Genomic DNA, 20,786 nt, shown 5'->3' with positions numbered 1-20,786 from the left:
AATGCTGTTTATAATTTACATTACCTGATGACCAGTATAGTTGAGTATCTTTCCATGTTATAGACCATATGAATTTCCTCTTGTGTGTTCTTAAAATTTTCACCTTTAGGAAGTATCTATTCATTTTTATTGCACATTTTTCTAATGATTAATTTTATTCTTTTTGATTTATATGCAGTTGTCTTTGATTAGCAGTCCATATGTTCATGAAGGCTCTTCCACTTTGTGATTTTAAGCTGTTAGAATTTCAGCTAAAATTTTTAGATTTAGAGTAATTCCAGCTTCTGAAGAATATTTTTCCTTCAGATTTACATATTTTTTTCAGTTCCTGTTTGCCTGCCATTACTCCATCCTATTTTACCAATATGTTCTCTAACTCCAACCATCTTTTGGTAGTAAGAGATTGGTGGTGATATGAGTTAGGGGAGAAAATAATAGAAAAAATATTTGACAAGTATAAAATTAAAATAGCTATGTGTAAAAAGAAAGTATTCTTGTGACCCTGGTTGGCTTTTCTTTTTACTTGAAATACATTCTAGATTTAGCACTATACAGCCAAAGGCTAATTAATTACTTCATTGAATATTGTTGTCCAAATGATTGTATATTTATAGGCCCACCAGGAGTGGCAGATCCTCATCACTTCATGATTAATTGTGTATATGTGGTCTGTGCAGTGCCTCTTATTTTCTGGATTCTCCAGTTTCGTGTATCCATTATTTCCGCAGAGCAACTACATTAACAATTGAAAGCCTCTTTAGCTAGTGCCACTGGATTTCTTTGTTTCTGTGACCTTAGAAAATGACCACACACTTAGTAGCTGTGTTTCCCAAATTCAAAGGTGGTTGGTCTGGAGTAAAAGGTGATACTTAAGCAGTGCTTTCTCTTTGTCTTCTGAGAAGGTTCAGTGAAAAGGGTCTGGAGTTCTGAGCTGTGTCACAAAGTCTTTTGAGGTTGGGGAACCTTCCTCAAAGAACATCCTGGTCCATTTTTCTTCCTTGTTGCCTCTAACTTCTGACTCAAATAGGGCCAATGCCAGAGGAAGAGCACATGATTCTTTTACATGGTCACAGAATCTTGGCTGATCTTGATAAAGGAGTCTTGTAGCATATTCTCTTGGCATGAGTCTTTGGGAGAGAGGTGCCAGCACAGCCCAGCTTCACTAGCAACCTCTTTCTAGAATCAGATTTTTTAAGGGTTTGATGTAAGTTAGTGAAGAAATTTGACTCTTAAATCAGTGTAGAATGTCTAAAACCCCCAATTTATTAAGGTCAGAAATCTATGTAATTTAAGAAGGATGTAAAGAAAGAGTTTTTGTCTTGTTTTATTAATAAATTGGTACAAGCTCTGGCTATTACTTTGGAAGTAATAATTTAAAAGTATGTTCTATTAAAAAAATTCTCCAATATATTTAGAAAGTAAGTGTATTGATTCTGGATTTGATTTTTTTAAGTATATCTTATGATAAGGATTTTCATTTTCCTAAGCACAATTAGCACACTTAAAATTATTAATGATTCCAACAACATATACATTTTTAATCTTTGCTTTTTTGTCCCCTCCCCTGTAACAGTTTTAACCCTCCCTACTCCATACCTTTGGCTTTTTCATGCTATTGATTGGTTGGAGAAATCAGGTGTTTTGTCCTAGAATGTTTTTTACATTCTGGATTTGACTTTGTGTTGTAGTGGTGATTAACTTGATCCTGTATTACCCAAATTCGCTGTAAAACTGGTGTTTAGATCTAAGAGCTTGCTTTGACTCCAACTTTCTTTCCTTTTTGCTTTTCCCTCACTTTCCTTTTGTTTTCTTCTCCTTCCCTCTCTCCCTTTCATTTTTCCTTCCCTAAGAACTTTATATTATGAAATTTTTATTACATCACATGAAAAATATACTGTCTGGATACTAAGATTGATGTAAGAATCTTGTTGGTATACTTTTCTGTTGGTATAAAGGTGCCCATTAGAATCATTTTATGTCTGGTGAGAGTGGCGGAAAAATATCTATTAAAAAACATAGAAAAATAAGTTTATGTGGGGGTAGGAAGGATGATAGTAGACTGAATCAGACATTATTACCCTATGTACATATATAACAATACGACCGGTGTGATTCTATATCATGTACAACCAGAAAAATGAGAAATTTTATTCCCATTATTTATGATGTATCAAAGTGCATTCTAATGTCATGTGTAACTAGTTAAAATAAAAAATTGAAAAAAATAGGAAAACCCTCAAATCCTTCTATATTTACTTAGATATATTTAATACCTTTAATATGTAATTGTGAAAAAATTTACTTTTATGCAAATGCTTTGGGGTGAGGATCTCCTGTATAAAATAAAGCATATGTAAAATTGTTAAGAACTGTAGAGGGCTAGGGCAATAGCTCAATGGTAGAGTGCTTTCCTAGCATGTGTGAGGCACTGGGGTTGATCCTCAGCACCACATAAAAATAAATAAAATAATAATATTTAAAATTAAAAATATATATATTTAAAAGATATTGGGCTGGGGATGTGGCTCAAGCGGTAGTGTGCTCGCCTGGCATGCGTGCGGCCCGGGTTCGATCCTCATCACCACATACAAAGATGTTGTGTCCACCGATAACTAAAAAATAAATATTAAAAAATTCTCTCTCTCTCTCTCTTAAAAAAAATTATTTATATATAATATATATATATTTAAAAGATACTGACTTTTAAAAAAAGATTCTACTTCTGAAAAAAAGAAAAAGAACTGTAGAGATGTTTGAGGCTGTTGTGGTATAACAGAAAAAATACTGACATGGACCTGGGAGGTTATGTCACCCCCTCCTTCTCCCCACCCCGCATCTCCCGTCTCACACACACAAATAATATTTATCATTGGATTGTTTTTAATGATTAAAGATTTATTTGGAAGCAGTTTAGACACTGGTAGTTAGTTGCATTTAATCTGAAGTGTATTACAGTATTACAGAATCTGTTTTTTCAATTTGGGTCTTCAGAGTGAAGTCTAACAATATCATGCATTATATTGGGTATATCTGAATAAGTTTTTACTTTTAAGCTTGTTTTTGGAATGATAAGAGATTCAGTGGAGTTTTAATATAACATGGCTTTTTATTAAAAAGGCTTTAAAAAAAAATACTGTGTGGAAGTCTTAACTGATTTCTTCCCCCCTCCATTATTTTCAGCTCCACTTACCTCTTAATTCCCCTTTGCCTGGAAGTGAACTGACCAAGGAACCTTTTCGTTGGGATCAGAGACTGTTTGCATTAGTGTTGCGGTTGCCTGGCACCATGTCAGTAGAATCAGAGCAGTTGACAGGTGTGCCTTTGGATGACTCTGCAATCACACCAATGTGTGAAGTGACAGGCGGTAAGTTTTTTGCTGGTACTAATTCAGTGACTTAAAGCAGTGTTTATCTGAAGAGTTAAAATGTAGGTTTTAAAAATTCCATGTTTGTTTTTGTTTAACAAGTTAAATATTAGGAATTAATACACGTATGGTTTTAAATTGCAATTATTAATGATGGTCTGTGATCTTGATTTGAATACTTGTGGTTACTGTTGGTCTCATAATGAATGGTAATTTTTTTATCCATATAGAAAATTCTGATATTTGATGTTCTTAAATTTTCCTACCTACAAAAATTGTCAATGATTTTGAAATGATAAAGCATTATTTTCTGTGAACTATGTTTTTAGAAGCATTTCATTACCCATTTGATGGGATATGCCTGGTTAAGTGATGTTTTTCTCAGAGGTAAGGAGATTAGATAGGTTAAAGGAAATGGGCAAGAGGTTTTATCCAGCTTTTTTATCGCTTATTCATCAAGTCAAGTAGCCACCATGTTTACTGCACATAAATTAGGATCTTATATAACAGTCACAGGTGTTCTACAATGTGAAATTGGTTAACAAGTGGATTAATTTCATATAGATATATATCAAATGCCTACTGTGTGCCAGCTATTGTTCCATGGTTCAGAGCTGCAGTAATTTATTTTTTTATTTTTATTTTTTTATGTGGTGCCCGGGATTGAACCCAAGTACCTCATGCATGCTAGGCAAGTGTTCTACCACTGAGCCACAACCCCGGCCCAGCAGAGCTAAAGTAATGAATAAGAAATACATGGGGTTTTTGTTTTCAGGGAACATTGTAGTTCTCACCTAAGAAATTTGATACTAAAATTTGAACTATGAGAGGGACCTCCAACAAAGTCTTTAGACACAATCAGTGCTCTACTGAGAGATTAGCTAAGTAAGTTCAGAGAAAATACAAGTTCTAATTAATATTTTAAATGTCTTTGTTCTAAAATTCTATGGATTTCATAAATCTGCAAATTTCTCAGGCAAAAACGATTAGCCGCATACACACAGACACACACACGCACAGCCCTACACATACATAGAAGTGGATGAGATAATTGTTATTCATACTGTTAATGCTCCCATTTTATAGAATACTCTGAACTGTTGTAATGCCTTCACAGTTTACAGAATTTTTAAAAATGTATGTGTGTATTTTTTTGAGGGACAGCTTGTCATCTAAATTTTACAAATTCACTGATAGCAATTTCCTATACATGTATAACATTGTTCAGTGATAGAGTCTCTATGGTTTCTTTGGAGATCTACATTTGTATTCATGAAATTTTAGTTTTCAGCTTTGAACTGACCTACTTGTTAAAATCCACCACCCCCCCCCCCCCCTTTTAAACTCTAAGGTTTTTATTTAACAGATTGCAAAGGGCTTTAAGGATGTAATTTAGACATTCTCAGGTTGGAAATTTCTTACTATGAATTACTTAGTTTGAACTTAGAATTATGATGAAGTTATGGCACTGTATGTACTATAACTTTTTTCTTCAATGATCAAGAATATTCAGAGTGTGAAATCAAGTGAGTGGTACAGTCAGAAAGGGTCTGAAAAGAACCTTGAGAATCATGTAGTAGTTGATATCCTTGCCTTTGGGCAGTAATGTACTAAAGTTATTTTGTTTATTCTTTGAAAGGAACATCTCCAGAGGAGAAGATTCCGAAGTCACCCTTGGTAATATCTTTCAATGACCCAAAATTTTAGTCAAGAAATTTGGAAGTTTTCCCTAAATATACTTCCTGGATCCTTCCTCATGTGTTTGTTCATTTGCCCCTTTTCATGCTCTTGCAAGCAGTAATGGGAAACTGCACAAATGCCACTCACCTTTTCATATATCTGAATAATGTTTATCTTTCTTTTTTAATTTAAAAGAAAGAATGTTCACTAAAGAAAGGTTTGGAGAGAATGCCACCAGAAAAGTAGTAACAACAAAAAAGTGAATATCCATTGGTATTTTACTATACAATATGTGAACAATACTGACAATTCCTGTGTTGTTTTTTTTTTTTTAACTTAGTGCGAGGAAGGTTGTTTTAGTGCGTGAGCATTAATATTTCCCATTAAAGAGTAATCCATGTTTATTAAGGAAAAATTAGAAAAATTCACCTATATTGCCAAAATAATTAGTATGTTATTATATTTTTGTTTATGCTTTTAAAAATATGCAATTGTCATTGTATGCATTGTTCTTGTATTATCAGGTAATTTCATGAGTGCTTACTTTGTGCCTAATAAGTGTTCTAGATGCTGGAAATACATTAAGAACAATAGACAGAAAACTTATATCTTTGGACTGGGTTATAACAGATAATAATCATGTCAAATGAATAAATTGCATTTTGGGGGGTGCCGCCTACTATGAAGAGGAAAAATTAAGGATTTGGGTGTAGAGAGCAACTTGAGACTGAGAATGAGTATTCTTTTTTTTAATATTTATTTTTTAGTTTTAAGTAGACACAATATCTTTATTTTGCATATATGTGGTGCTGAGGATCAAACTCAGTGCCTCAAGCATGCTAGGCAAGTGCTCTACCCCTGAGCCACAGCCCTAGCCCCAAGAGAATGAGTATTCTTAGGTAGTTAGGAAGTGACATTTGAGCAGAGTTTTGAAAGATTCAGTTAAACCTCAGGGAAATCTATAAAGAGGAAGTAGTAAGGGAAGAGATGTGCTGTGTGTAAGTAGGAGTAATGGGAAGGCTGATGTGGCCAAAACATATATAGAAGTAGAGAATAATATCTAGGTTTAGAGAGAAGCAGTGTGTTAGTCAACTTTTCATCACTGTGACCAAAATACCTGCCAGGACAAATTAAAGGAGTAAAGGTTTATTTTGGCTCATGGTTTCAGAGGTTCAGTCTATAGTGAGCTAACTCCATTGCTCTGAGCCCAAGATGAGGCAGGCCTCATGGTAGGAGGGCATGATAGAGGAGTGCTGCTCCATTCATATTCTCCAGGAAGCAGAGTGGGAGGGAGGAAGGGAATGGGGTGTTGGGGAGAGAAGGAAAAGGGGCCACAAGGAAGATGAACTCTTCCAGGGTGACCCACCTGCCTATAGATTCTACCTGTCAGCCCATGCAAATAGGATAGACCTATTAGGTCACAGCTCTCAATCTAATCATTTTACCTCTGAACATTTCTGCATTAACACAGAGGCTTTGTGGGAGCAGGAGGACCTCATATACAAACTGTAACAGGCAGGGACAAAATATTGAATTGCCTTTTAGGTCATAATAAAATATTTTTTATTTTCCTATTGTGATGGGAAGCCATTAGAGGGAAGCAGATCTTTCTATTTCTGATACATTACTTCAGCTTTTAGATGAGAATGCACTGTAGAGTGGCAAGAATGGAAACAGGGAGACAAGAGGTGACTACTTTAATTGAGTGCTAGACTTAGAGGTGGTAAGAAGTAGACAGATGCAAATAAGGATGAGGACAAGGGAAGAAGGAATCAAGAATTGATTCCCAGATGATTCAGTTGGTTTGAACAACTAGAGATGAATGACTATGCCATAAATTTAGATGAGTACACTGGGGAGAGGCAGGGGTTTTAGAGATACCCAGAATAAATTTCTAATACTTGTATTACAATACCCTGGTTTGAATTTTGGCTGTATCACTGTACTAACTTGAATAAGTGGTCTGTTTTCTCATTTGTAAGATGGAGAAATAGCTCATAGAGTTGTTGCTAGGAATAAATAAATTACATGACAAAACAATTAAGACAGGGGCTAGGGATGTGGCTCGCGCAGAGGCACTGGGTTCGATCCTCAGCACCGCATAAAAATAAAATAAAGATGTTGTGTCCACCGAAAACTAAAAAAAATATAAATATTTTTAAAAAATCTCTCTCTCTCTTTAAAAAAAAAAAAAACAAGACAGTGCTAGACACATTCAGATTCAGTAATTGGTAGGTATTTTTTGATTACATTTATTATATACAGGTGAATTGTTTGTGATATACTACTTATTTTCCAAGTAAAGGTAACTTTGAGGATTTGAGTCACTACTACCTAATGTTTTCTTAGCAACCTTTACAAATCACATTAAAAAATAAGTTAATATTGGTACTTTGATGTGTCAAATATATGTAGCTTATGTTCTGAAATTATTGATAAGACTGCATGTCAAGCTTGTTACAAATAACATTGTAAGATAGTAGGTTGAAGATTTTTAGCTATCAAGGTTTTTAGTGTTGGTCTGGATCAGCATTGTATAACAAATATAATTCAGTTTTCATATGTTGTTATAAATTTCATAGTAGCCACACTAAAGATAAAAGTAGCAGGTGAAATTGTTAATGATATTTTGTTTAAATCAGTATATCCCAAATATTATTTCAACATGAAATTTACATTTTTCACACCAGGTCTACAAAATCAGTGTATAGTTTATACTTACTGTACAAGTCATTTTGGACTAGCCATATTTCAAGTTTTAAATAGCCACATCTAGCTCTTGTCCACAATATCAAACTGCAAAGATATAGATATTTGTGCTGAAAATCTGTTTAAATTATTCCCACTAGTATATTTTGGGGAAAGGTTGGGGGTTTTTGACCATTCTGGGGAGCAAACCCAGGGCCTTATACATACTAGTCCAGCGTGTGCCATTGAGTCATATCCCCAGCTCTAAATTATTATTATTGTTTTTTTTTTAATTGCTAGCATTTTAGTGCTTTTTGTAGATTAAAATGTTCAAAAGGGGAATTAATTTAAGATTGGTAATGTTAAAGTATATAAGCCAAATGAAGTTCAGAAATGTACATGCTACCATTTATATATTAAAGCAATATTTAAAATATATAGTAACTGCCAGTAGACGAGATAAGCAGTTATTTAGAATCTTCCATGTACTTTGCATCAGTCTTAGGGATAAATCTTTGTTAATGGGAATAATATTTGGGGGGAATTTTTACTACTAGATGTTATTTGTGTATATGTATACTGAAGACCAATTATATTGGATAATAATTGGAGATAGTGCTCATAGAGAGGATGCATAGTTCCCCAACCACCACACTGTGGTTTGTTGAGACCAAGATTTTATATTTAATCTACCTATAATTAGAAGGAAAAAAAAACAACTATGTATTCTCATAACATGGGATTTTGGGGAGGTTGGAAATAATAATTTTTGTTCATTCTTCCTTAAGATTATGAAATAAGTCAACTTTACCATTGAATTTTTTGTTAGCATTATCAGAAACCTCACTCACCATAGTTCTCGCTAAAGGCAGGAATTCTTACAACTAGTCTACCTAATTTATTTTTATTATTTTTTTTAATCTCAGGCCGCTCATACTCTGTATGTTCTCCAAGAATGCTTAATCAATGTCTGGAGTCCTTGGTGCAGAAAGTACAAAGTGGGGTGGTAATAAACTTTGAAAAAGCAGGACCAGATCCTTCCCCTGTAGAAGGTATGATTGCACTTTTCTTATAGACATTCTAAACTTGCTTTATCAATTATTGGAAGAGAAAAATTGCTGTGTATTGGCCTTAAGATTAATAAGGCCAAGTATTGAGAAGATAGAAGGGAATATGAAATAGGAAAGTCAAGGTAAACTGAGGGGTGGTTCAGTAGATTACCTTTTTATATTAATTATTGTTTATAGCCTTTAATTTTAGTAAGAGTCAAACACCTTTTTTAATAAGCAAATTCTAGTTTTGCTTTTTAATATTATTATATCATTGTTTCTTTCTATTTGTTTTTAGCATGTTCCTTAATTGAGTGTTCAACTATCGATATTTAATTCCTACTATTGTTCGAAGGGTTAAGTTGATCAGAACCTAATGGTTTCTGTGGGTCCAAAAATGAAGAACCAGCCTTTGCCATTAAGCTTGATTCTTTTAACTCAGCCCCTCTTGGCTATATTCTTAGCTTCTGTGATTGTGAACTATTTGCAATAGTCAGTAGGTCTAAGAACCATTTGGATATTTTATATCTGAAACCTTATGTATTGTATGAAACTTCAAGAATTAGAAAGACATTAATGACACTTGATACAGGTGATGCACTGGAGTGATCATGGAAGAAGAGAAAGGTCAGAGATGAAAGATTGTAGGTATATGACTTAAGTTATATGATTGTGTCTGGTTTTAATTAAATTTAAATTAAATTGTTAGAATATATTCATTTTAAAATTATTTTAATACTTGGCTTAGGCAACTAAGTAAATGTTTACTATATTGTTGAAGAGAATTATTAAAATTTTGCTAGAATTATTCTAGATTAAAGGCAGTTGATTTGAATTTAAGTTTGCATATTATTAGGCTTTAGTTTAAAATGATTTATAAGGAATATTCAACTAGCAATACTTAAACAATATTTTCTGTGTGCCTAGCACTTGTTTTGACACTGTTTTGGGACTCTAAATGAAGGTGGCAAATTAGTTGCTTGGTGGTGAAATGGCTTCATTCATTAAACAGATGAGTTTCATAAAGTATTGTTCTGATGGACAAGCAGAGGATGCTATGGGACCTTCTTTCAACTGATGAACTCGTATTTGGAATTTACAGATTTTATGTCTAGTGAATTGCAATCTAATTTAAATGTTAAGCAGTCATCCTATTCTGCCATATTAAAAAAAAAGGGGAAATCCAGAAATGAACGAATTTTAGGATATTTTACAGTTAAGTAATAATGAATAATTTAATTTTTTGGGTTTTTTTTCCCTCTAATGATATATGCTTTCTTTGTCTTAACATCTCTGGTACAGACGGGCAGCCGGATATATCAAGGCCTTTTGGATCTCAGCCTTGGCATAGCTGTCACAAACTCATATATGTCAGACCAAATCCTAAAACTGGGGTTCCTATAGGTCATTGGCCTGTTCCAGAATCTTTTTGGCCAGATCAGAATTCTCCAACACTAGTAAGTACCAGAGAGATGACTATATCCACCTTTTGTATTATTTCTAAGTATTATTGTCAGTTAAAGGTGTGGCTCATTTGTTAGACAGATGTTCAAAGTGCCATCATATGCTGTAGTATATTGTATTGTTCATAACGAACCAGTAAGAAAAAAAGGCATCTGTTCCCTTTAGAATCTAATACTGTGCTTATATTTTGTTATTGGCATCTGGATACAGAGTCATAAATGCAATAAGATTTCCTTTTTGGACTCTAAACATAATGTAGCATGTGGATTTGTCTCTGGGACGCAATTTGAAATTTAAATGAAGGCTTAGGAAATTGTTCTAACAGTTTGCCTGCAATCTTTCAGGTCTTAGAAATTGATGTTGACTTGTCTGATTTTAGTTATGTTCAGTGTTGCAACTTAGAAATTTAAGTTAGAAATGATTTTCTCGTCTTGTTTGTATAAATTATTTTTAGGAACAGTGAAGTTTATTCAGTGATTATGGTGAATTATCAGTATTCATTATATGTTTCTAATAATATGTTATATTTTATTAATTCTTTTTGGTCTTCTTGGTGCATTTTGTTTTATCTTAGGTGTTTTTTTTTTTCTTTACTTTCGTTTTTTTCTAATATCTGAGGACGCCAAGGGATATTCTATTGGGAGAACATGACAGAGTTTTTTTTTTTTTTTTATTTTACTTAGAAGATAAGAGTTATATTTCAAAAAGCATTAAACAGCCTTTAAAAATTTTCCATGCAACTATTATTTATGAATTAAGCAGAACCCTTTTGAAACCTTTTGTACCTTAAATCTTATATCAGTTACACAAAATTTGTAAACTTAGGTCCATTAGGTGTTTATTCATTAGGGATTTAATGAAGTACAACAAGAAATTAAGGTCTTAGAAATCTCATTGAGGCATTTTGGTTTATTTTCTTTTTTTAAATTGAACCATTGTAGTCTGGTTTTAGAGTGGCCTTATAGAGAAGCTTTTCAGTTTCTTTGGTAGTTTTCCTTTCTTTTCTGACCCATTTTAACTCTTACCATCCATATTTGTAAGAAATGCTATTTTGTTATATCTTTTATTATATTTAATACCTTCAGCAGTACATATGGTACTTGGCAGACCTTAATGAAAAGAAATTCAAATCCTTACTTATTAATATTGCTCTGGTGGTCTATTGCAAATTGTTAAAAGCCATAGAAAGTAAGTAGGATTTCAGTTGGACGTAGAAATACTATGAGAAAAAAGTATGGAAGTAAAAAAGAACGTAGTATATTTAGAGGAGTAACAAGTAGCTGGGCATGTCCTACATGTGTAGGAAATTGAGAATGCTATTAGCTAAATTGCTAATGACTTTAAAAGCAAGGTTATGGAATGTGAGCTTTTTTCTAGTGGGATTCCAAGAACAATTGAAGATGTTTTTTAACAGTGTCACTTTAGAAAAATAAACGTGGTTGGTGTTAAGTGTGGCAAATTAAAAGGAGTGAGATAGAAGGCAGGGAGATTACATATAGGGCTAATGATATGGTTCACATAGGAGATACTAAATTAAGATGACAGAAGAGAGAATCATCAAAATGAGATAATATTGGAGAAAAAACTGGCAAAATTTAGTAACTCAAGGTTCTCAGGGGAAGTAATTTTATAAATTATAACTATCAGACAAGAAGTGTTACTACTGAATGTGATTTATTAGAAATTGGTTCTGAAGGCTATGCACCTTTGGTTAATTATTTTCTTCTAAGCCTCAGTTTCCCATCTGTTGAGATAGCTCCTATCTCATAGCATTGTTAGGGGATAAGATGAAATATGTCTAAGATTTCTTTACTAAGTTTTAGAGGATTTTTCCCTCTGCTTTTCCTTTTGAATCTCAGTATTTTCATTATAAAAAATAAATGTTTCACAGACTAAAACATATTAGATGTAGCTAGGTACAGAAGCACAAGAGAAATAAGACAATACTTAACCTTTTTTCCCCCCTGGGAATTGAACCCAGGATGCTTTACCACTAAGCTGTATCCTCAGACCTTTTTATTTTGAAACAGGGGTTTGCTAGGTTGCCCAGGCTGGCCTGGAACTTACTATCCTTCTGCCTCAGCCTCCACTGCACCCAGCTATTTACTTAGCTTCTTAAACCTCACCATGGGTAACATATCCATACAGGCAACTCAGAGTACAGTGTTTCAACTTAATAGAGGGGTGGAACAAAGCCAGAGGAGGTGGGTCCTCACTGCCTTGTGTGTTTAGAGCACAGGGTGGTGGGGAGTTTCAGGAAAGTCTCTTAGAGATTGATTCTTCCAAAATCATTCTTAAGAATTTAGTGTAATGGCAATATGCAAAGGAGAAAATGATCATTAATATGTGAAAGTAGTAGGGTTAATATGTGAAAACATAGTCAAGAAAGGTGATGACCTATTGAAGAATTGGAGCACAGGGTCTGTCTGTATGCAATGTGGTGGAAAGACAGGGAACAGATCATCTAGAATCTTGTGTGTATGTGACATGAAAAAAGTCTGGACCCTATTTTAGATGATTGATATTACTTTTATTGGTAAAAGTAATTTTAATAAGTTAAATAAATAATGAAATAAATAATTATTTAATAGTAAAGTTATTTGGATAATTTTAGGTAGGAAAATCATATGAGCATATTTATATTTTATGGCAGCAGGATTGATTGGAGTGGGCTGACTACATTAAGGAGACTATTTATATAAAAGAGTTGTATTAGTCTACTCTGAGAAATATAAAGACTTGAATTAAAGTTTCTAGAGAGTTGAGAATTTGTTCTTGACCAAAGACAGCAACTAGTACTATACACCTGCTGTTTTGGAATCAGTGTTATTTTACTTAGGTCTTTGTGACAGTTAAATATAGATGTGGGGGGTGTGTGCAGTATCAAGGATAGTATTTAGGTTTTTAGAACAGGTTTTGTGATTTGGGGAAATATAATGAATTAAGATATAATGTATCTGAGGGACCTTTAGAAGATTTAGTTTACATCAAATAAATAGTTGTATACTTAAATAAAGTAGATCTGGTCCCCCACAGTAGAATTGAGAGCCACCAGGGTACAGACAGTAACTGAAGCCAATGGAATTATTAAATAATAAATAGCATTACATACCTTTTTTTAATACTATGTTTTTTACACCTGGTACGGGGGTCTCTAAAGCAGAGTTCGTATACCACAGGGATAACCTGTGTATACCACAGGAATAATCCTGTGTATACCACAGGGATAATCCACTGGGAAATAGGGAAGGAAACACTAGAACTTAGATTAGTGGTTTTATTTTCTCCTAACTAATAATTAATTTAAAAAGCACTTTGTTTTATCCCTTATGGTCCTCTCACTAAAAACTTCACCAATTGTGAAGAAAATAAGAGCTATAGGGCTACATCTTGAGATTTCTTAGCAGTAGTGCAAAATATAGTGAAGTGGTCATCATTTTGGTTACTTTGTTACTTATGTATTTATGATGTACATCTATATTAATAACATAAATATATATCTGAATAGTATTGTAAAATTTGATCAAGGTGTATAATTAGTTTGGAAACTACCAAATTACTACTCTGTACAAGTCATTAAATTGTTTCAAATGAGGACTTGGGAGTTTCTATACGTTTCTTATATCTTGAATATAAAAATTAATTGAATACTTAATTACAAAATTTTGTATTTAGCTTCTGATAAATTTGATTTTAAGACTTAAAAAGATTTTCATTATATATGGATTTTAAAGTGTTTTGTCTTTTTCTTGTGAATATTATATAATTCAAGAATTTCAGTTTAATGGTTCTTTTAGTAGTAAATTGAACTCATTAGCAACACTAAGGAACTGAGTACCTTTTGATAGGCAAAGATACTTAAAGTGAGTTGTTTCTGGTATTTTGTGTAAATATTAATACCAAGACTTTCCCTTGTAGCCACCTCGTACATCTCATCCCGTAGTGAAGTTTTCCTGTACAGACTGTGAACCAATGGTTATAGACAAACTGCCTTTTGACAAATATGAGTTGGAACCTTCACCGCTGACTCAGTTTATCCTGGAAAGGAAATCTCCTCAAACATGTTGGCAGGTAAGCTAAATAACTATATTGATCAAAAATTTTAAATGAAATGGTTCTTGAAAAGCTAAATTGAACCAGTGGCTTGCATAACGTTTTTTTGAAGGTTATTAATATGAAATATTAACCACTATTTTTAACAGGTATATGTGAGCAATAGTGCAAAATATAGTGAACTTGGTCATCCTTTTGGTTACTTGAAAGCCAGTACAGCACTGAACTGTGTCAATTTATTTGTGATGCCTTACAATTATCCAGTTCTCCTTCCCCTTTTAGGTAAGTCACTCATCATGTTCTCACATATAAAATTTTTCCTAAGGATGAACTTTGAGAATATTCCTTAGTAATTTTCATTCTGAAAAATTAATGAAAATATTTTAACACTTTAAAATATTAAGCCTATTTAAGGAAAGTTTTATAACAATCTGTCATACTTGTGACAAATTGAAAGTTGATACTGAAATATATTTTATTCTATAAACTAATGAAGGTATTTGTATTTAAATTTTTTAAATTAAATATGCTAGTTTTTCTGTAACTGAGTTCTTACACAGAATCACGATATAGGATTTCTTTTGGTGCATTAAACATTTTGTAGGTGCATACTACATTCACAAAATCTGAGTGTATTTTCTAAGCAATTTATATAACTTTATCTTCATTTATCAAATATATTCAGCAAAAGAATCGGTTCCAAAATGTTACAAGAAAGCTTGAGGTTAGTTTCTAGGTACTATCTGGATGTCATATTTTGAGGAGTATTACTGGAGAAAACTTCATTTCCTCCATGAAAAGGATCAGATTTTCAAGTTACAGTCAGAATATTAGTAAATATGTTTTAATAGAAAATGTTGCCAGAAATGGTGGCACATGCTTATAATCCTAGCCACTTAGGAGGCTGAGGCACGAGGATCCAAAGTTTAAGCCTGTCTCAGCAACTTAATGAGAACCGGTCTCAAAATTGAAAATTAAAAAGATAGGGATGTGGCTCCGTGGTAAAGTACCCCTGGGTTCAGTGTCCAGTACCAAAACATTTTAAAAAATAAAATAGAAAGTATTCGCATACTTCTTTCTTCAAACAAATTGTTTGGTGTCTAGGTTAAACAGGGCATGGGTTTCCTTGTATATTTTTTATTCTACTTTATTATTAAATGTTTCAACTGTAGTTGGCACCTTTTCATTTTCAAAATGGTATTAAACACCAAATCTAGAGATTTTACCGCTTTTAATTTTGTTAAAAACGTTTGACTGATTTTACTGTCTCACAAGTAACAAAGCAGACTTCAAAGAGGAAACTCTTTGATTTGGCTTTTATGTGTGAAAACAACATGTGATGATAGTTTATTCACTATATATTTCTAGATGACTTGTTTAAAGTGCATAAAGCAAAACCAACATTGAAATGGAGACAGTCATTCGAAAGTTATTTGAAGACAATGCCTCCCTACTATCTCGGGGTAAGAATATTATTAAAAGTTGAATGTTATAAAATTTTATATTGTGCTAATAACTTATTGTAGGTGTTATAAGTTTTCATTTATTGCTGTTATAGTTTAAATGCCTTGAAAATTGAGTGTACAAATGACTGGCATAGATGTAATGATAAAGACAGGTTTCAGTGATTTACAGAATAATGAATCATGATCATGAGAACATTTATATAGTGCTTTCCCTAGGCCAGGTACTGTCTTAAAGCACTTTACACGTTACTTCATTTAGTTCACATAGTCAACCTATGAGGTTCTTAGAAATGGTTATTTTCCTGTTTCACAGATGAGGGAACTAAAGCACTAAAAGGTTAAGTTAACTTTTCCAAGGCGACATAGCTAATATATGGGTGGACGAGAGATACCAGAATTCAGTCTGCCTTTAGAAGGAGTCTGGCTTTAGAATTATGCTTTTAGCTGGGAGCGGTAGTGTATGCCTATAAGCCCAGTGGCTTGGGAGAATGAGGCAGAAGGATTGCAAGTTCAAAGCCAGCCTCAGTAACTTAGTGAGATCCTGTCTCAAAATTAAAAAAATAAAAATGGCTAGGGATGTGACATAGTGGCTAAGTGCCCCTGTATTCAATCCCTGCTACCAGGAAAAACAAAAAGAATGTATACTTTTAACCTTGGTTGTTGTACTACCTTTAAAATTGTAGGTTTATAATTATTTTTAAGGGTGAAAAAGTGATGTGTGTTGTATTATTTTCTAAAACATCTAGAATACCTTTTTAGGTGAATAAGGTATGCTCATAGAACCATACACTTTTAGAAGACTGGACTACTTTAAAACTAGTGGATCATAGTTAGACTAATAACATGGTTTATTAAATACATTTATTTAGTTTGTGTAAAGTAACTTCTTAACAAAAAGACTAAACCACTTTTAAATATTCTGCCTTTTTTGTTGTTTTTTGCAGTGCTGGGGATGGAATCCAGGGCCTTGTGCATACTAGGCAAGTGCTCTACCACTGAACCACATCCCCAGCCCCAACTTCTGCTTTTGCAGAAATACTACAGCTTTTTGCTATAACTTTCTAAATGGTCCCTAATATAACTAGAAGATTATAATTTCTTGAGCTTTGAAAATCATAACATTTTATGGTTATAAGAGATAACTTATATTGAACGTCTAGCACAGAGTACCTTCCGTGTATAAGAGTGAATGGGGAAGAAAACTTGATGCATATGTTGACTCATTTATGTTTCATAGCAACTCTGAGGACTTGGCCAAAGCTGCATGGGTATTAAATATCAGAGCTGGAATTTGATTCCAGATTGATACCAGTGCTCATACACTTTCTAATTTGTCAGATTTTTTTTTTAATTGCACAAAGTTCTCAATTAGTCTGTTCTTATAATTGAAAGTTTTTCACTGTATCATATCTATTATAAATTTAGATTTTTTTCCTCATTTTTTTCTTCAGAGCTTGTTTCATTTTTAGCTAAGTTAATGATAGTAATAGTAATTGTTAGCACCCATTGAATGCTTACTTGTGTGCCAGATGCTTTTATAAGTGATTTACATTTTGTAATCCCATGACAACCTTAGAAAGGCAGGTAGTATTATTATCCCCATTTTACTTGTGAGAAATTGAGGCATAAAGAAGTTACATAACTTGGTTCAAGGTCATATAGCTTGTGAGTGATTGAGTCACTGCCCATCCAGTTATCTAAGGTAGAAATCTTGTATTTTCCTTAAGTATTTTTCTTTTCACTTAAATACCCAAGTTTTATCACATCTTCCTCTATAGTGTGTCTCCTGTTTCTTCCAAATGAATATTTCCCAGTGGTTAAATAGTCTAGTACTTCACCCTTCTTGCCTTGAGAATTATTATTTTGACCTCTATTCCTTGTTAACTATTTCAGATGCTCTTTTTGCCACTGACATACATTTTACTTTAATACAAATATAGCTATATTATTTACTTTTGGAGGAAAAGAAGCAGAAATTATTTTGGAGAATTTTTAAAAATAAAGTCTATACATGGGCCATGAATTTTTAACATGCTTAATATTGAATTATGTTTCCTTTTTTCCCATAGCCCTTGAAAAAAGCTGTTAGAATGATGGGAGCACCTAACCTAATAGCAGACAGTATGGAGTATGGACTCAGTTATAGTGTCATTTCATACCTCAAAAAATTGAGTCAACAGGTAATGTCAAAAAAATAGAAGTGAGCCGTTAAGTAATTGGATACATTTAACTAACACGGTTAATTGGTGAAAGGCTAGTTTTAGATGGTTCTAATGAAGTTCCCTTATATTAATTCTCTCATGTTAATATATTAACATTTTAAAACCATGAATCATATATTAAAATGGTTTGTCTCAAGTCAGTGTTTTGAACTGTTGCTTTAAAAGTTTTATAGTAATTCCTAATTTATAACATGGCTTCATTACTGTGGTCATAGATTTCTTTTATGTGATCATACCTAGGTTTTCTTTTGAGAAATTTGACTAGAAAGTTATTTTTCTTAGGAAAAAATTACCAATTTCTGTTGAAGTGTTTGTAAAAACACTAAATTTTATTTTTCTGCCTTTAAGCCACATTGGTAGATACTGTGATTGTCAAGCAGTATACAGTTTAACTGCCTGCCAAATTATTAATGTCTTATGCAGTACATAATTTTTTCAGTATTTCTGATATCTCTATCATAATTGCTAATCAAAATGGGAGGAATCAAAATATTGCTATTTACTTTCCAGGAAAAAGCTGCATTACTATTTGCCATATCTGTGAATGCTTCGTTATATGATGTCGTTAAGCAAATATTGATGAGGTTTTTTCTTCCTAATTTCCTATGACCTCTGAATATACATTTTCATTTATAGAGCATTTACACTATGAGGTTTAAGTATAATAGGTATTAATCTTTTAAAAAATTGTATTTGTTGTGCTTCAAAAGTTTAAATTTGTAATGTTACAGAATCACAAAACCTTATTGTTTAAACTGCGTTTAGTTTCCCTAGTACTTGACATAAATTATGTTTGCTTCAGGTTTTAATTCCTTATTTTGAAAAACACAGTAAATACTTAATTTATAGAAGATCATGCCTATTGGTATCTGATTTATCAAGATTTTATTGAGAAAACTCTTCTTTGTTTTTACTTTAGGCCAAAATAGAATCTGATCGAGTCATTGGATCTGTAGGCAAAAAAGTAGTACAGGAAACGGGAATTAAAGTCCGCAGCCGATCACATGGTTTATCAATGGCATATAGGAAAGATTTTCAACAGCTGCTCCAGGGAATTTCAGAGGATATCCCTCACAGACTGCTAGACCTTAATATGAAGGAATACACTGGGTTCCAAGTTGCTTTACTAAATAAGGTAATATTCGATTTAGCAGTACTATAGTTATGTTCTGTTGTATAATTGAATAAATCAAATTTTCTGTTGACATTCAGTTTGTTGAGACTTTGGAAAGTACTTCTCTACCTCTGCAGAATAATAATCATTAGAACTATCATTGAATTATTGGATTTCAGAATTAAATAAAGTTATGCATGGTATGTGAATGAATGGGTGAATTGATGAAGAATGAACTTATTCATTTTATAATTGAAAAATAGTGGTTTAGAAATTGAGCCACGGAGTTAATGATAGAATTCAATATGATTTGGTACCTATACTGATGACCCTAAAATGCTTTATGAATACTTATTGAAACTAAATTTATCCCAGCAATTTTTTTGTAAAAATAGGCAAGCTAATTTTAAAACATATGGAAATGTAAAGGTTCTAGAATAGCTAAAACAATTTTGAAAAAGAAGAATAATATAAGAGGACTTACACCATCTGATTATAAAACTCACTATAAAGCTACAGTAACCACAGTGAATGTCTGATTGTTCCAGCATCCTGTGTTTAAAAGACTTTTTAAAAATCAATTTAATTATTTTAGCACCTTTGTTAAAAACTAGTTGACTATATGTGAGGACCTCTTTCTAGTCTTTCTTCTGTTTTGTTCATCTGTATGTTCTTATGCCAACACCACATATTTTGAACTTGACCCTTATCTCATATTCTTTGAAGTTATTATTTTCTGATATGTAAGAATTAAACCATAAACTTCTAGGAAAAAAAATCATAGGAGAAAATCTTCAGAAGAAACTTTTAAAAATGAACAGGTAAAACTATAATCAGACACCACTTCACTCCTGTTTGAATGGCTGAAATTTAAAACACTGAAAAGTATCAAGTGTTGGTGAGGATGTAGAATCACTGGCATTTTCATACATTGCTGATGGCAAATAGTTTGTGGTTTCTTAAAAAGTTTAATATGTATTTGCTATACAGTTCAGCAATTCTATTTGTAAATATCTACTGAAGAGAATTAAAAATAATGTTCATCTAAAAGGCTTTGTATGTGAATATTCATAGCAGCATTATTTGTATGTTTAATAGCCAAAAACAATGTAAGTGTTCAACTACTAGGTTAAGAAAGATGTTGTCTATTCATTAAATGAAATGCTGTGGAAGAAAAAGGAACAGACTACTAGTAGATGAATAATACAGATGAATCTCAAGAATATCATTCTAAATAAAGGAAGCCAGATACAAAAAATTAGATATTACAAGATTCTATTTATAAAACAAAATATAGAAAGACAGGAGGCTGATCAGTGGTTGTGTGGGGCTGAGAATAGGGATTGATTACAAATCAGTATAGGGAATTTTCTGGGGTGACAAAAATCTTCTAAAACTGGATTGAGATTGTGGTGATAGTTTTGGAACTATAAATTTACCAACCCACATCAAAGCAGTGATTTTATGTTATGTAAATTATATATCAATCTGTTTTTTTAAAATAAACTTTCTGTTTTAAAAATTTGGACTGTGGAATGAAATTGACCAAACTCTACTGTATGCATGAATGAGTATATCACAATGAACTATATTTTATGTATTAACTATAATGTACCAATTTAAAAACCAATAAATAAATAGAAGGAATACAATAGAGGAAGGGAATCAGGGAAAGGAAAGAAAAGG

At 32.6% G+C, this 20,786-nt stretch overlaps 1 protein-coding gene across 2 annotated transcripts in view; it reads left to right on the top strand.

Annotated features, from left to right (window-relative positions):
- Positions 1 to 20,786, top strand: part of Ints6 (integrator complex subunit 6) — a 90,397-nt gene that overhangs the window by 56,700 nt on the left and 12,911 nt on the right. For both annotated transcript variants that reach the window (XM_027928776.2, XM_071611520.1), the window contains exons 5-12: positions 3,181 to 3,364; positions 8,659 to 8,784; positions 10,084 to 10,238; positions 14,164 to 14,316; positions 14,448 to 14,580; positions 15,667 to 15,761; positions 17,834 to 17,944; positions 18,906 to 19,121. In XM_027928776.2, the coding sequence (XP_027784577.1) occupies positions 3,181 to 3,364; positions 8,659 to 8,784; positions 10,084 to 10,238; positions 14,164 to 14,316; positions 14,448 to 14,580; positions 15,667 to 15,761; positions 17,834 to 17,944; positions 18,906 to 19,121 (1,173 nt within the window). The remainder of the gene's footprint in view (positions 1 to 3,180; positions 3,365 to 8,658; positions 8,785 to 10,083; positions 10,239 to 14,163; positions 14,317 to 14,447; positions 14,581 to 15,666; positions 15,762 to 17,833; positions 17,945 to 18,905; positions 19,122 to 20,786) is intronic.

The sequence above is a fragment of the Marmota flaviventris genome, chromosome 4 (genome assembly GCF_047511675.1).
Source record: "Marmota flaviventris isolate mMarFla1 chromosome 4, mMarFla1.hap1, whole genome shotgun sequence".
Taxonomy (NCBI): Eukaryota; Metazoa; Chordata; class Mammalia; order Rodentia; family Sciuridae; genus Marmota; species Marmota flaviventris.
The sequence above is the reverse complement of the archived record's forward strand: the minus strand, read 5'-3'. Positions and strand labels throughout refer to the sequence as shown.